At 39.7% G+C, this 13,506-nt stretch overlaps 1 protein-coding gene across 1 annotated transcript in view; it reads right to left on the reverse strand.

The window, feature by feature from the left end:
* LOC309703223 (basement membrane-specific heparan sulfate proteoglycan core protein-like) overlaps positions 1-13,506 on the reverse strand; it is a 176,628-nt gene that overhangs the window by 10,077 nt on the left and 153,045 nt on the right. Inside the window, exons 18-19 of the mRNA XM_082527940.1 lie at positions 6,116-6,382; positions 5,641-5,760 (exon numbers count right to left, since the gene is read on the reverse strand). Of these exons, the coding sequence (XP_082384066.1) occupies positions 5,641-5,760; positions 6,116-6,382 (387 nt within the window). The remainder of the gene's footprint in view (positions 1-5,640; positions 5,761-6,115; positions 6,383-13,506) is intronic.

Raw genomic sequence — 13,506 nt, forward strand, 5'->3', positions numbered from 1 at the left:
ACCACTGCCTGCTTCCACTCTGCTGAAAACTGGTGAAAAATCCACATGCAGCAACTGAGCTGAATAAACTGGGATCATTACATTTGGGTTTCATTTTTTTAATGAAATTTACTGAATATGTCTTTCAACTCCACATGCTTCTGTCACAGTCCTGGGTCTGTGAACCAGTGTTTTGATTTTGTATTACAGTGGTCTCTCCCTCGCTACAATGCAATTCACCTTTCGCGGCCTCGCCGGGACCGTGAGTCATTTGGTACCGGGCAGCGAGAGTTGAGGCTGGAGTGTGAAATTTATGGTTTTCAGAGTTTTTATTGTTAGCTCGGTTTCCCTGGATCTTTTCCTGGTTGTTATGAGTAAATTATGAGCTTTGCCGGTGTCGCCCGAGAATACCCCGAGATTGCCACAACAGCACTAAAAACCCTGTTGCCATTTCCGACATCATAACTGTGTGAAGCGGAGTTTTCTGCAGTTACAGCTTCCAAAACAAAATTGCGGCGCAGACTGAGCAAAAGCAACACACTTCAGGTGTCACTGTCCCCCATTATGCCCAGGTGGGACCGGCTCGTTGCAGAGAAACAAGCACAGGGCTCTCACTGATTCAGCGTTATGGTGATTTATATATTTTCATGTACTTTATTTTTTATCTTTTTGTAGTTTTGTCTCTTATTTTGAAAGAAATATTTACGTGTTACCATAGCGATCAGCGAGCATCAGGGAGAGAGGAGGAGGATCTTACTCTCAATGTTGTTGGTGCATTTCAGGAGGATGCTGCTATTAAAGTTACACAAGTACACAGTGAATTCATGCTTATTATTAAATTTACAAAACACCACAGTTTTTGTCTTGGTCGTATCATTTTAATTTGATGTATTTATCCGTGACACCTTAAAGGCCGGTCCGTGAAAATACTGTCTGACATTATCCGGTCCGTAGCGCAAGAAAGACTGCGATAAAGGACCGCTGCTGTCCAGTGCAGAATGCGTTCAGCTTGTCAAATTTACATAAATCTTTGATCGCTAGCAGTGTGACTCTGAAGTGCTGCAATGTATGTTTGTAAGTTTTCTCCCCAACAAACACAACACTGGCGACAAAACGTGTTGCACCGTCAAAGGCAATCAGAATCATCAGAATCAGAATCAGAATACTTTATTGATCCCTGGGGGAAATTATTTTTTGTTACAGTGCTCCATTTTAAACCAACATTAAGACAAGACAGACAATACGCTAACTAAGAATAGTACAATATATACATATATATACATACATACATACATAAGTCACTTATAAATAAATATTTGGAAAAGAAACATGTGTAGTTGTAGCAGCAAACAGTGTGTTAAGTGGATGCGTTGTACAGGGAGATGGCCACAGGCAGGAATGATTTCCTGTGTCGTTCAGTGGTGCTTTTCGGTAATCTCAGTCTCTCACTGAACGAGCTCCTGTGACTGACCAACATGTCATGGAGTGGGTGGGAGGTGTTATCCAACATTGTCTTTATCTTGGACAGCATCCGCCTCTCCGACACCACCTTGAGGGAGTCCAGCTCCATCCCCACAACATTGCTGGCCTTACGGATCAGTTTATTAAGTCTGTTGGCATCTGCGACCCTCAGCCTGCTCCCCCAGCATGCAACAGCATAGAGGATCGCACTGGCCACAACAGACTCATAGAAAATCCTCAGCATTTTCTGGCAGATGTTGAAGGACCTCAGTCGCCTCAAAAAATAGAGACGACTCTGGCCCTTCCTGTAAAGTGCTGTGGTGTTTTTAGCCCAGTCCAGTTTATTGTCAATGTGTACTCCAAGGTATTTATAGTCCTCCACAATGTCAACACTGACCCCCTGGATTGAAACAGGGGTCAAGTGTTTCCTGGTCTTCCTGAAGTCCACGATCAGTTCCTTGGTCTTTGCCACGTTGAGCTGCAGATGATTCTGCTCACAACACGTGACAAAGGAGTCGACCACAGCCCGGTACTCTGTCTCATCATCCCTGCTGATGCATCCAACCACCGCAGAGTCATCAGAAAACTTCTGAAGATGGCAGGTCTCTGTGCAGTGGCTGAAGTCTGTGGTGTAGAGGGTGAAGAGGAAGGGGGAGAGGACAGTCCCCTGTGGTGCCCCTGTGTTGCTAATCACCTTGTCAGACACACACTGTGGGAGACGTACATATTGTGGTCTTCCTGTCAGGTAATCAACAATCCAGGACACCAGAGAAGCATCCACCTGCATCGCTGCTAACTTATCACCCAGGAGGGTCGGCCTGATGGTGTTGAAAGCACTGGAAAAGTCAAAAAACATGACCCTCACAGTGCTCGCCGGCTGGTCCAGATGGGTGTAGACACGATTGAGCAGGTAGATGATGGCGTCCTCTGTTCCGAGACGAGGCTGATAAGCGAACTGAAGGGGATCCAGATGTGGTCTTACTATGGGTCGCAGCTGGTCCAGGATGAGCCTTTCAAGGGTCTTCATGATGTGGGAGGTCAGTGCCACGGGCCTGTAATCCTGGGGGCCACTGGGACGAGGCGTCTTTGGTACAGGGACGAGGCATGATGTCTTCCACATCACCGGGACCCTCTGCAGACTCAGACTCAGCATAAACAGTTTATGAAAGACTCCACACAGCTGGGGGGCACAGGCCTTGAGGACAAGGGGACTCACTCCGTCTGGTCCAGCAGACTTGCCTGAGTGAAGTCTCCTCATTTGCATCTCAACCTGGTATTGAGTGAAGGTGATGGGTGGGGGAGGGGTGTCAGGAATCTCACAGGAGGCAACATGTGAAGAGAGAGGCTGGCACAGTGGTGTGGCTCTGGATTCCAGGCTGACTGCAGGTGAGGTTGTGGGGGTGGGAGCAGACACTGTGGTGTCGAATCTATTGAAAAACAGATTCAACTCGTCGGCTCTATTCTCACCTCCCTCAGCTCCCCTGCTGTTGGTTGGCCTGAATCCAGTGATGGTCTTCATGCCCCTCCACACCTCTCTCATGCTGTTCTGCTGGAGTTTCCACTCCAGCTTCCTCCTGTAATTGTCCTTAGCCTCTCTGATCTTGTCCTTTAGTAACAACTGGACCTTCCTCACCTCCTCTTTGTTGCCCCCTCTGAAAGCCCTCTTCTTGTTGTTGAGGAGGGCTTTGATGTCCTTAGTCACCCACGGCTTGTTATTTGGGTAACAATGAACAGTCTGAGCTGGAACAATGGAGTCGGTGCAGAAAGTTATGTAGTCTGTGATACACTCAGTAAGCCCATTGATGTCCTCGGCGTGAGGCTCACAGAGTGTTTCCCAGTCGGTCACCTCGAAACAGCCCTGTAGTTCCGCTATTGCCTCCTCTGACCACCTCCTAACAGTCCTGGTGGTCACAGGTTCCCTCCTCACAATTGGCACATAGCGGGGGGTGAGGTGAATCAGGTTATGATCTGACCTACCAAGTGGGGGGAGGGAGGAGGAGCTGTATGCATCCTTGACGTTAGCATACAGTAAGTCTAAAGTTTTCTCTCCCCTGGTGGGACAGTCCACATATTGTTTGAATGTTGGTAGTGTATTGTCCAGTGATACATGGTTGAAGTCACCCGAGATCACAATACAGGCACTCGGGTGCTGAGTCTGTAGCCGAGCTATGGCAGAGTGGATAGTGTCACATGCAGCTGTGGGGTTAGCAGAGGGGGGAACATAAACAGCCACCAAGATGACGTGAGAGAATTCCCTGGGTAAATAATACGGCCTGAGTCCAACCGCGGGTGTGTTTGGTTTCATTCTTTAATTTTGGACTTATTTTTCTAGAAGGTTTGAACTTTGAGAGTTTAAACAAGAGAGAAAACTGTGAAAATGTTCGTGCCTGTCTGAGAAAAGTGAATAAGTGTGTAGTGAGGGGTTTAACAGCCTTAAAACATCTATAATAATTGTAAAAAATAAAGTTGGCTACTTCGCAGATTTCACCTATCGTGGATTACTTTTAGAATTTAACTCCTGACATAAACGAGGGGACACTGTATTTTCTTGTTCCCCAGTCAGTCGTGTCCAGGGTTGGGTATCGTCACTGATTTCTAGAAGTCGATTCGATTTGAATGTGGGAAATTTTGCCTCAGACAGTCAGAAATATTATAATTCTGATCACTTATCAGTACATATCCATATTTTTATATCTATAAAAGTTGAGACTTTATCAAAGGTGGGAGCATAACAGCAGGTGCCTGCTCTCATTTACTGTTTTAGCTGGTTGGTGGCTGTTGAAATCTTGTGGTTTAACCTGAGATTCTGGCGTTTCGGGCAAAATACATTTATATTTAGAAAATCGATTCAGGATTTTATTGAATAAATATCACGTTATTCAAGCTAGAATCGATTTTAATCGGAAAATAGATAATCAAAACCCACCCTAGTCGTGTCTTTTGTTTCTCTGGTCTCTGTGCTCCGTGTTCCCTATGTTCAGTGTCTCGTCCGTGTTATACTTGCTGTTTTACTTTGACGGTCTCTTGTCCTTTGTCACTGTTTCTAGTTTTGCTTCACCCTGGTCTCGACTGTTCTCCCCTCATGTGTCTCATTCCCTCGTTTCACTCAGTGTATTTCAGACCCGTGTTTCTCTCTGTCAGTGTCACGTCGTCCCCTCACCATGCTGCGTGTTTCCGTGCTCCCTGAGATCAGTGTCACTCGTTTACAGGTTTCCCAGTGTTTTTGTTATTAGTTCCCATTTTTTTGTTTTATTTTGTTTTTGCAAGTTTTTTTCTTTTCGTGAAAATTATACCGCTGCAATAAAGCAGCCTTTTAAGTTCATTGCTCTGATGATTGTTTTGCGTTTGTGTCCTACATCCTCCCTGCCACACAGCCGTATCATAACAGTTTCACTGTGAGTGATTGCTGTGGATTTTATGTTGCATCTTCAAAAAATAGAAATAAAATAACTGAGACTAACAATGAAGTATCGTTGACACTGGTTTACTGAACCTTCTTTTCAGTGCATGTACAGAACATGAGTATCCATTTTCTACTGCCTCCTACAGGACACACTCTTCTTCCACTTCCTTACAACATTAATGTAACACAGAACCACTACTGGCTCTCCTGGCATTACCATTGTAACGACACACTCATTCTTTTTCTTTCAGATGAATAACAGGAACTTAGGATGTAGGTATCTATGAATAATAACTATTATGCATACTCATATATTTATATAACCAACTAATTTCTTGCGATACCACACTTTAAAACTTGTTTTACGCTACTTTTGATACTAAAATGAGAAGAAAGCCTGCAGTTTTATTGAAAGACATGATATTTTCTTGTTTTTGCATCCAACGTTGTGCAATAGAATTTTTTTTAAAAAAAAGGTGAAATATGCCCAACTTACATGACACAGTCAGTGTGATGATGTTACTCCACTGTGTTAACAAATACCCCAGAAACCCACAGTACTGATGAAATTATTTTGTTTTGTTTTTGAAATTAAAATGAAAGAAATATGTTCAACTTACATAAGACAGTCAATGTAATGACGTCACTCCACACTGTCCAGAAAGAACCTCGTCTACCCCGGCAGCTGTATTCTCCTCTGTCAGACTCAGTAGCTGTGAAGATTTTGTAGTCATTGGATGTTGGAGATGTGTTTAACTTGGCTGGACTCCATTCATACGTCCACTGAGCTCCTTCACCTCCCTGAATCTCACATCTGACAGTGACTGTCTCACCTCTGTATATCACACCGCTGTATATCACACCGCTGTATATCTGAGTCCAGGATGGCTGCAGGGTCACAGTGGGCTTAGGAGGAGCTGTTCAAATAAACAGATATCATTAGCACACTGATAATTTGACTCGAAAATCAACAATAAAATGTTTTGTTTTTATTAAATAAATTAAACCAGGTAATTTACTGATCTTTATATTTGATTGTTTACTTATTTCTACATATTTGCATTTATTTATACATTTATGAACATGTAACCTATGAGCTGTAAGTTAGCTGTTGTTTGCAAACAATGCTGTTAAACCTCCAATATATCCAAATAATCACACAAAATTAAAAACAAAACCTGTTGTGTTGTCGCAATACAAAGAATTTTGTTGTGTTTTTGGATGAAACATTGTGCAGTATAAATTAAAATGTGTGAAACGTGTCCAACTTACATAATACTCTGAATGCGATGATGTCACTCCACTCTGTCCAGGAAAAGCTTCTTCTGCCCCGGCAGCTGTATTCTCCACTGTCAGACTCAGCAGCGCTGCTGATTCTGTATTCACTGGATGCTGAACCTATGTTAACCTGGCCTTGTCTCCATTCATACGTCCACTGAGCTCCTTCACCTCCCTGAATCTCACATTTGACAGTGACTGTCTCACCGCTGTATATCTGAGTCCAGGATGGCTGCAGGGTCACAGTGGGCTTAGTGGGAACTGTTCACATAATAATGATCCAGTTAGAAGAGAAACATGAAAACTCTGCTCTTTATAACGTAAGAGTAGAGTGACTGCAAAGCAAATGATTCACAGACAGTTTGAAGTCTGAAAATCAAAACAAAGTCACAATAAAACAATTTATAGCTTTCACACTGTAACACAATATTTTAATATAAAATGTATTAGAATTTACTTTGTAAAGTTATAGTTTATTTATACTCCAAAACTCACAGATTTTTCTGCTTTACATTTACTTTGAGGTTAAAATCAGCGTGAAGCTGGGAGCCAGTATGAAAAATGGGAGTGCTGGGATCCTATGTGATGTGTTTGAGCTCAAAGCCTGGCAGCTTAAATCTGTTTGGTCTGCAGTCATTCAGCTGATTGTTTGCTGAGACTGTTGCAGTAATCTAGGCAGGGGCACCGTAAGAGGAAGAAAAGTGATAAAAATTATTAACCTATCACCACAAAATATTGTTTGCTTCACACTGTACTTTTAAATGTTTATGTTTCATACTGTTAGTTTTGTTTTTTTCAACAAAGAAGAGGCTAGAGCAGCACCTCTGCAGGACAAAGAGACTGTAGGATGGGTCTGTTAGAAGTAAGGTCTGTTTTTCAAAAAAGAAAAGTGAGACAGGTGGAAATTAAACTCAGAGGAAGTCTGCATGAAAAGCTTTCCTACTATTAGTCAACTTACTTCACTTCTAACAGAAAACAATGTGTTTGTGTGTTTTTTAGTCAACATGCAGTTAGTTGGTGCAGTCAGACCCTTTGTACATATATATGCTAAATCACTTATCTGCTGACCTGCTGGCAAGACAAACAGATCAAACCTCTGGCTCAGGCTTAGCTGTCCCACTGCCTCTGCACCCACACTCCTGAAATTGAACCAGCCCACTGATATCTGAAGGAGGAGCTGAGTCTTTTATGTCAAATATGTCTAGTTGAGGGAGGCCCCTTGGGAATTGTATTTTTTTTCTGCACACTATTTATTTGGTAATCAAAGAGTAATTTGAAGGGCAAACTGTGCCAAAGTTCAGGCAAAACAATCACAAAGGCCCAGTCTTAGTCTTAGCCTGTGTTTTAGTCTGCTTCCAGGAACAAATAGAAGCAACTTTTCAGCTGACCTTAGAGTTCTGTTTGGAGTTTGTTTATTTAGAAGATCAGAGAGCTACGAGGGAGTGAATCCATTCAGAGACTTAAAAACAAACAATTAAATAATCATTATAGCCTGGCTGCTACCAAAATAAAGCATATTACACAAGAATGGATGAAATAAATGCATGAATTACTTTCTTAAAGTGAGCAGATGACATAACGAACGTCATTTTTGCAAATGCCCGAACCCTTTTACAACACAATTTATTTATTTCTCAAATGAGAAACTGTCATCAAAGATCACCTGCAGATTTTTTTCAAAGAGAGTTCTGAACTTTTTCAGAGGAACAAGGTTACACGAGCAAAACGAGGGTCTGAAGGTTCAAATAATACAATTTTTTTGATCGTTTACATTCAAAAAAATGAATTGCCAACCATGATTTTATGTCATCACAGCAGTCTAGCAAAACTTTTAAATAGACTGTAAAACTCATGTCATCTGTTGGAAGGGTGGTTTTAGGAGTTTGATGGGCAGCAAACATTAAAATCCCCAAGAGTTAGAATGCTGTCAAATCTTTATATGATTCCAAATAAAAGGGTGGAAATAAAATCCTTGTTTAACTTGAGGGGATAATAAACAAGCACAGGAGGAGACAGATCCACCATAAATAATTATAGTTCAGAGCTGCCATAAATATCAGCAGTGAGGTGTTGGCATATAAAAGGGTTCAAATAGATGCAAGACCTCTGCTGTGACCAGGTTCCTGCAGGAAGCTGCCTGTGACTGTTGCAGGTGGTGAGAGCTTTCAGTCAGCTGAAAGAATTAAAACCTTTTTGAGTTCCACCAGGTCTCAGCACAGAGACACATTTTAATTTGTTTTACTTTGTTTAAAAATGTATATCCAAAGAATTATTTAGGTTATATTTGCCACTATTTAATAGCATAATTACAAACAGTAATTTAAGAAGTAAGAAATGTCTTCTACACTATTTTATAGATAAGAAATTCAACATTAAAAATATAAAAATATTATAACATATAACAATATAACAAAACCTTTTTCATACTTCAGATGTTTAACTTTGAGTCTTTACTGTTAATTTTTATCAAAGCCATTTTTGCTACTTTTGATAATAAACAACAAATAAACAAAAAAGCCTTCGGTGTGTTACAATATAAATTAAAAAAACATAGTGTGAGTGAAATATCTCCAACTTACGTTTTACATTCAGTGTGATGACATCACTCCACTCTGTCCAGGAGGAGCTTCTTGTGCCCCGACAGCTGTATCCTCCACCATCAGACTCACTAACACTGTTGATTGTGTATTCATTGGATGTTGGAGGTGTGTTTAACTTGGCTAGACTCCATTCATACGTCCACTGAGCTCCTTCACCTCCCTGAATCTCACATCTGACAGTGACTGTCTCACCGCTGTATATCTCACCGCTGTATATCTGAGGCCAAGATGGCTGCAGTGTCACAGTGGGCTTAGGCAAAGCTGTTCAAACAAAAATATATCATTAGCACACTGATAATTGGACTTGAAAATCAAAAAGTTCTTTCTTTTAAATAAATAAATAAAATCAGGTAATTAACGGATCTTTATATTCAACAGTTTACTTATTTCGACATATTTACATTTCCATATTTATACATTTATGAACATATAATCAATGAGTCATCAGTTAGCTGTTGTTTCCTAACAATGTTGTTAAACCTCCAGTGATGGATTCAAAGCTGGAGGCTGCTCTGCTCTCATAAACTGTTCATAAAATGTGAAATACAAAGTTTTTATGTGGCACCAAAGTCAAAACTGGCAAAGAAAAACTAAGAGTAAAGGTTCAGTAACCAGGAAAGGAGCACAAACTGTTTTTTAAATCACTCTAAAAAGACAAAACAGCACCATGAACTCCTCTGTGTCTGTAAGTGATCTGAAGACTGAACAAAGGTGAAACAATGTACTGAGCCTAATAATTAATAATTTGACAGATTTAGTGGTTTAAGTACTGGTGATTAGTGAATATTGACTTCCATTACAATTTGGAGAAGACGTTTTTCAACTCTCAAAATTTTTTAAACTCATTAGTTTCCTGAATAATGACTGAATCGCTTTTAGTTGTGACTAAATTCGTGTTTCTTCTCCTTCCTCTGCAGGTGTAGATGCCTCCATCAGAGACAGAGATTGCACTCTTAGAGCTAAAAGAGATGATCTCATTTTCAGATGAGGTTTTTCTGAACAGAGTAATTCACCTCACAGGTCAGTGTCACACTGCCCCCTGCTGGTGTGGTTGTGCTGTCTGCTGTCAGAGTGGCCTTGACTTTAAGTTCTGTAACTTAGACAAATATGAAGCTATTATTGTGGTCCTTTTAGTGGAAGAAGGAGAAACCCACCACATCTGCCACACAGATGTTCCAGCTGGTTTTATTTCCTACTGTAACTGAGACTCAAATACAAGGTGAAGAGCAGGTGAGCCTGGCTGAGTAATACGCCACCTGGTGGTTTGTTCTGAGTGTGACAGAAAGCCTGAGCCTGTGAGCCTGAGCTCAGGGTTAATGAACCCTCGATTAGAGAAAACCTTCCACACTCATCTGTGGATCTGTCACAGCAGCAGTGCAGCAAAGGTCACAAGTAATAAAACAGACAACAAAGAGAGCAGGTGAGCTGAAACTTGACCACACGTCTGTATTTTAAGTGCTTTATGCAAAACTTTAAGACTTTCCAGCTGATAATATCTGTGCACACAGATGTTTCGACATATTTACAAACCTGATCACACACAGAGATAATAAAATGCACACAAGGGTTAATATATATACACATGACTTTGCTACAGTAAAATCTCCAAACTAAGCTACTATCATAGAAACACCAAATTAGAGAAAAAGTATTTTGTGTCCATTCTTCCAGTAGAGTCCACACACTTGTAAATATGTGTCTCTGTAACAATGAGTGGAGTGCAGAGGTGTGAACTCAAATGCAGGAAGCAAAATAACTTAAATAAAACTGAACTAGCTGAAATAGTCTAAAAATGGAAACATACAAAGAATCAAAATGTAAAACTAGAAATAAATAAACTGTCAATAGAAACAACTAAGAGATGAACACACATGAGTGTTCACAGATGCTCTGACAAAGACTGACAAGACACAGCAGGACAATTTAAACAGGACTGGGAATGAGAAACAGTTAAAAACAAACAGGAAAATCATAAAGGAGGAAGAAAAATAACACAAAGTAGGAAAGAAAACAAACCTTTAAATTAAAGAGGAAATAATTTTTAAAAAAACTAAACAAAGATGGGGAAGAAGCACTCAGACTAAAATGATGAAACACCATGACAGTCATAAATGAATAAATCTATATCGACGGCACTTTGTCCAGTTTGTTTTACTTGTTACTCTTCTGTATGTGAAGTCTTTAACAACTTTTAGAGGTTTTTTCAAGAGGACACTGAGGCAGACAGCACACCATGACACTATAAATAACTGAGAGTAAAAATTCATAATAAGACTGATTAAAGTCTTCAGGCAGGACTTTAACTGACTGATCTGTGGTTGAGTCTGTTTTCAGATTAGAGTTACCTGCATTTACCCTAAACTCATCACGCTGTGCTGTAATAAATTAGATTGATCCTCCAGTTCATCAGCATCTTGTGAATCATAACTGTGATGTGTGAGGATGGACAGATAAATACTCATGAAAAGGAAATCAGTCAGTTTCAAGGCAACAAACTCTAGTAAATATAAAGTTTGTGTATCGGCTGAGTGAAACATCTGCTCACATGGTTGCACTCTTGATATGATCTTTTAATATTTTAACCAATAAATGCAGTGGAGTGTGAGCTGTATCATATACAATATTTTGTCCCTCAGGTTATTCCTGAAATATAGTTTGTTTCAAGTTTGTTATATGACGGGTCACATTTATTCATCTGCTTCTTCCTGGTCCGCTCATGTCAAAGTCCGCCATCTAGTGGTTAAATGGAGGAAGTGCCGAGTAATAATGGCTAGAGCTCCGTGTCTGTGATAGTTCTGCATCTGCTGCTCTTGAGATGGGATAAAGTGTAAGTTTGGGGAGATGATGGATTGTTTCTACATATTAGTGCTCTGTCCTTCTTGTGGGTCTGTGAAGTTTGTTACATTACTCCTGTAAGCTAACTGTTAGTGCTTTGTTTTGCCTGTTAGCATAAAACATGTCAGCATGTGGTATTTGTATTTACGTCACTTGACAGGCTTTGTCCATTTATTGTTAATGTTATGATCTTGCATTGGTCATGTGACATTTGTGCATCTACACTGAGATTAAATGTACCTGCTCTGTTTTGTTGTTACAGTTTTACAGACTGAAAGTGGTACAAATGGTACATCAGTAAAAGCTGTGAAGAACGCCACAGTCTCCACATGGAGCGCTTACTGAAGCCATTTATGTTTAACTGCACAGGCTGAATAGAAGCATTGAGTCTGTGCAGAAGATAACATGTAAACACAGGGAGGATATTATTGAGCACATTATAGGAGATAACAGCTACATATATGAACAGGAAGAAAAAGATCATTTCTTACCTTCAGCATTTCCACAGATGACAGTACTGAGCACTAAAATAATGAATAAAACCTCATCAGACATTATACAATCAAACTGTTGTAACACAGTGTGTAACTATAAGTGATGCAAAAAGCAGTGTATCAAACATTTAAACACTATAAGAATCACAAGTCTGCTTTGTTCCAGCTCTCAGGTAAACAGGTTAAAGCAGTGACTCACTGTAATTCTCACAGATCAGAAACATTTTCTTTAATCGCTGCCGTTCAAACAATGTCAGACGTGTACTTACAGAAAAAGCCCATCATGCAGAGCAAAGAGTGCCCCATCGTCACATCCAGCCTGCTGCACTCTGATCCTCAGATAATCACAAACAGTTTTACTTTGCAGATAAAGAGAAGTTGTGTTTAATATAGATACAACAAGAGTTTTTCTACAGGCTCTTATTCTGATTGGTCTCTCTGTGCTTCCTGTCCTTTCACACAAAACTCAAACAGCTCCTGTAGCTTTGACCGCAGCAGTTGGTTGGCATGTTTATATTTCCTGTCCACTGCAAACATAGAAGCTTGTTTCTTTTGTTGTGTTGTTTCCTTTTTCTATAATATACAAAGCTGTTGTGTAAGCTGTTGTGCTTCATGTAAGTATGTTTTGCCCGTTTGGGGTATTTTTTGGGTGCAATATCCACTAATATTTGTATCCTGGCAGGTTTCTGCAGACTGGGAGTCACTGAGAGTGAATATACCAAAACAGCTTTTCTACTTCGGTGCCTGTATTTTCACTAAAGCCTTTAAAAAATATATATATATATATATGTATATGTGTGTATATATATATATATATGTATATGTGTGTGTATATATATATATATATATATATATATATATATATATGTATATGTGTGTGTATATATATATATATATATATATATATATATATATATATATATATATATATATATATATATGTATATCTCTTTTTGATTGTTTAACTGCTGAATTAAAATTAAATTCTTACTTTAGGCTGCATTAAAATGTCTTTATTTTATTTGACTCTTAGCTGAAACATCATCATGCAGTACTATAGTGAAAAGGCTCCTTTGACCTCAGACCTGTGAAAGTTTCCACCTTGTGGTTAAATTCTGGTTTTAAGTTTGGTGGAGACCCAAACACAGGAAATGACTCAGTGTGTGGCTGAAGTGAGACTAAAGACCTTTATGTTTCACCAACTAAAGAACAATTAAATTCATAGATAAATTCAAAGTTATATTTATTATCTGTTGTCATTTCAAAGTAAAGCAGGAACTCATTTATTCTGCAGACTGTTCTTTGTCTTGCTTTGACATGTATGTGCAGATGCACACTGACCTCAGCCTCTGACTACATGTAAACACAATAAAATAAAACAAACTGATGTGAAACAATGATTGAAACACTGTAATAATGATGTTTGTGTTGAACACCACATGTTACCAACCAAGAT

This window comes from Aulonocara stuartgranti (genome assembly GCF_965226115.1).
Source record: "Aulonocara stuartgranti genome assembly, chromosome: 3".
NCBI classification, from domain to species: domain Eukaryota; kingdom Metazoa; phylum Chordata; class Actinopteri; order Cichliformes; family Cichlidae; genus Aulonocara; species Aulonocara stuartgranti.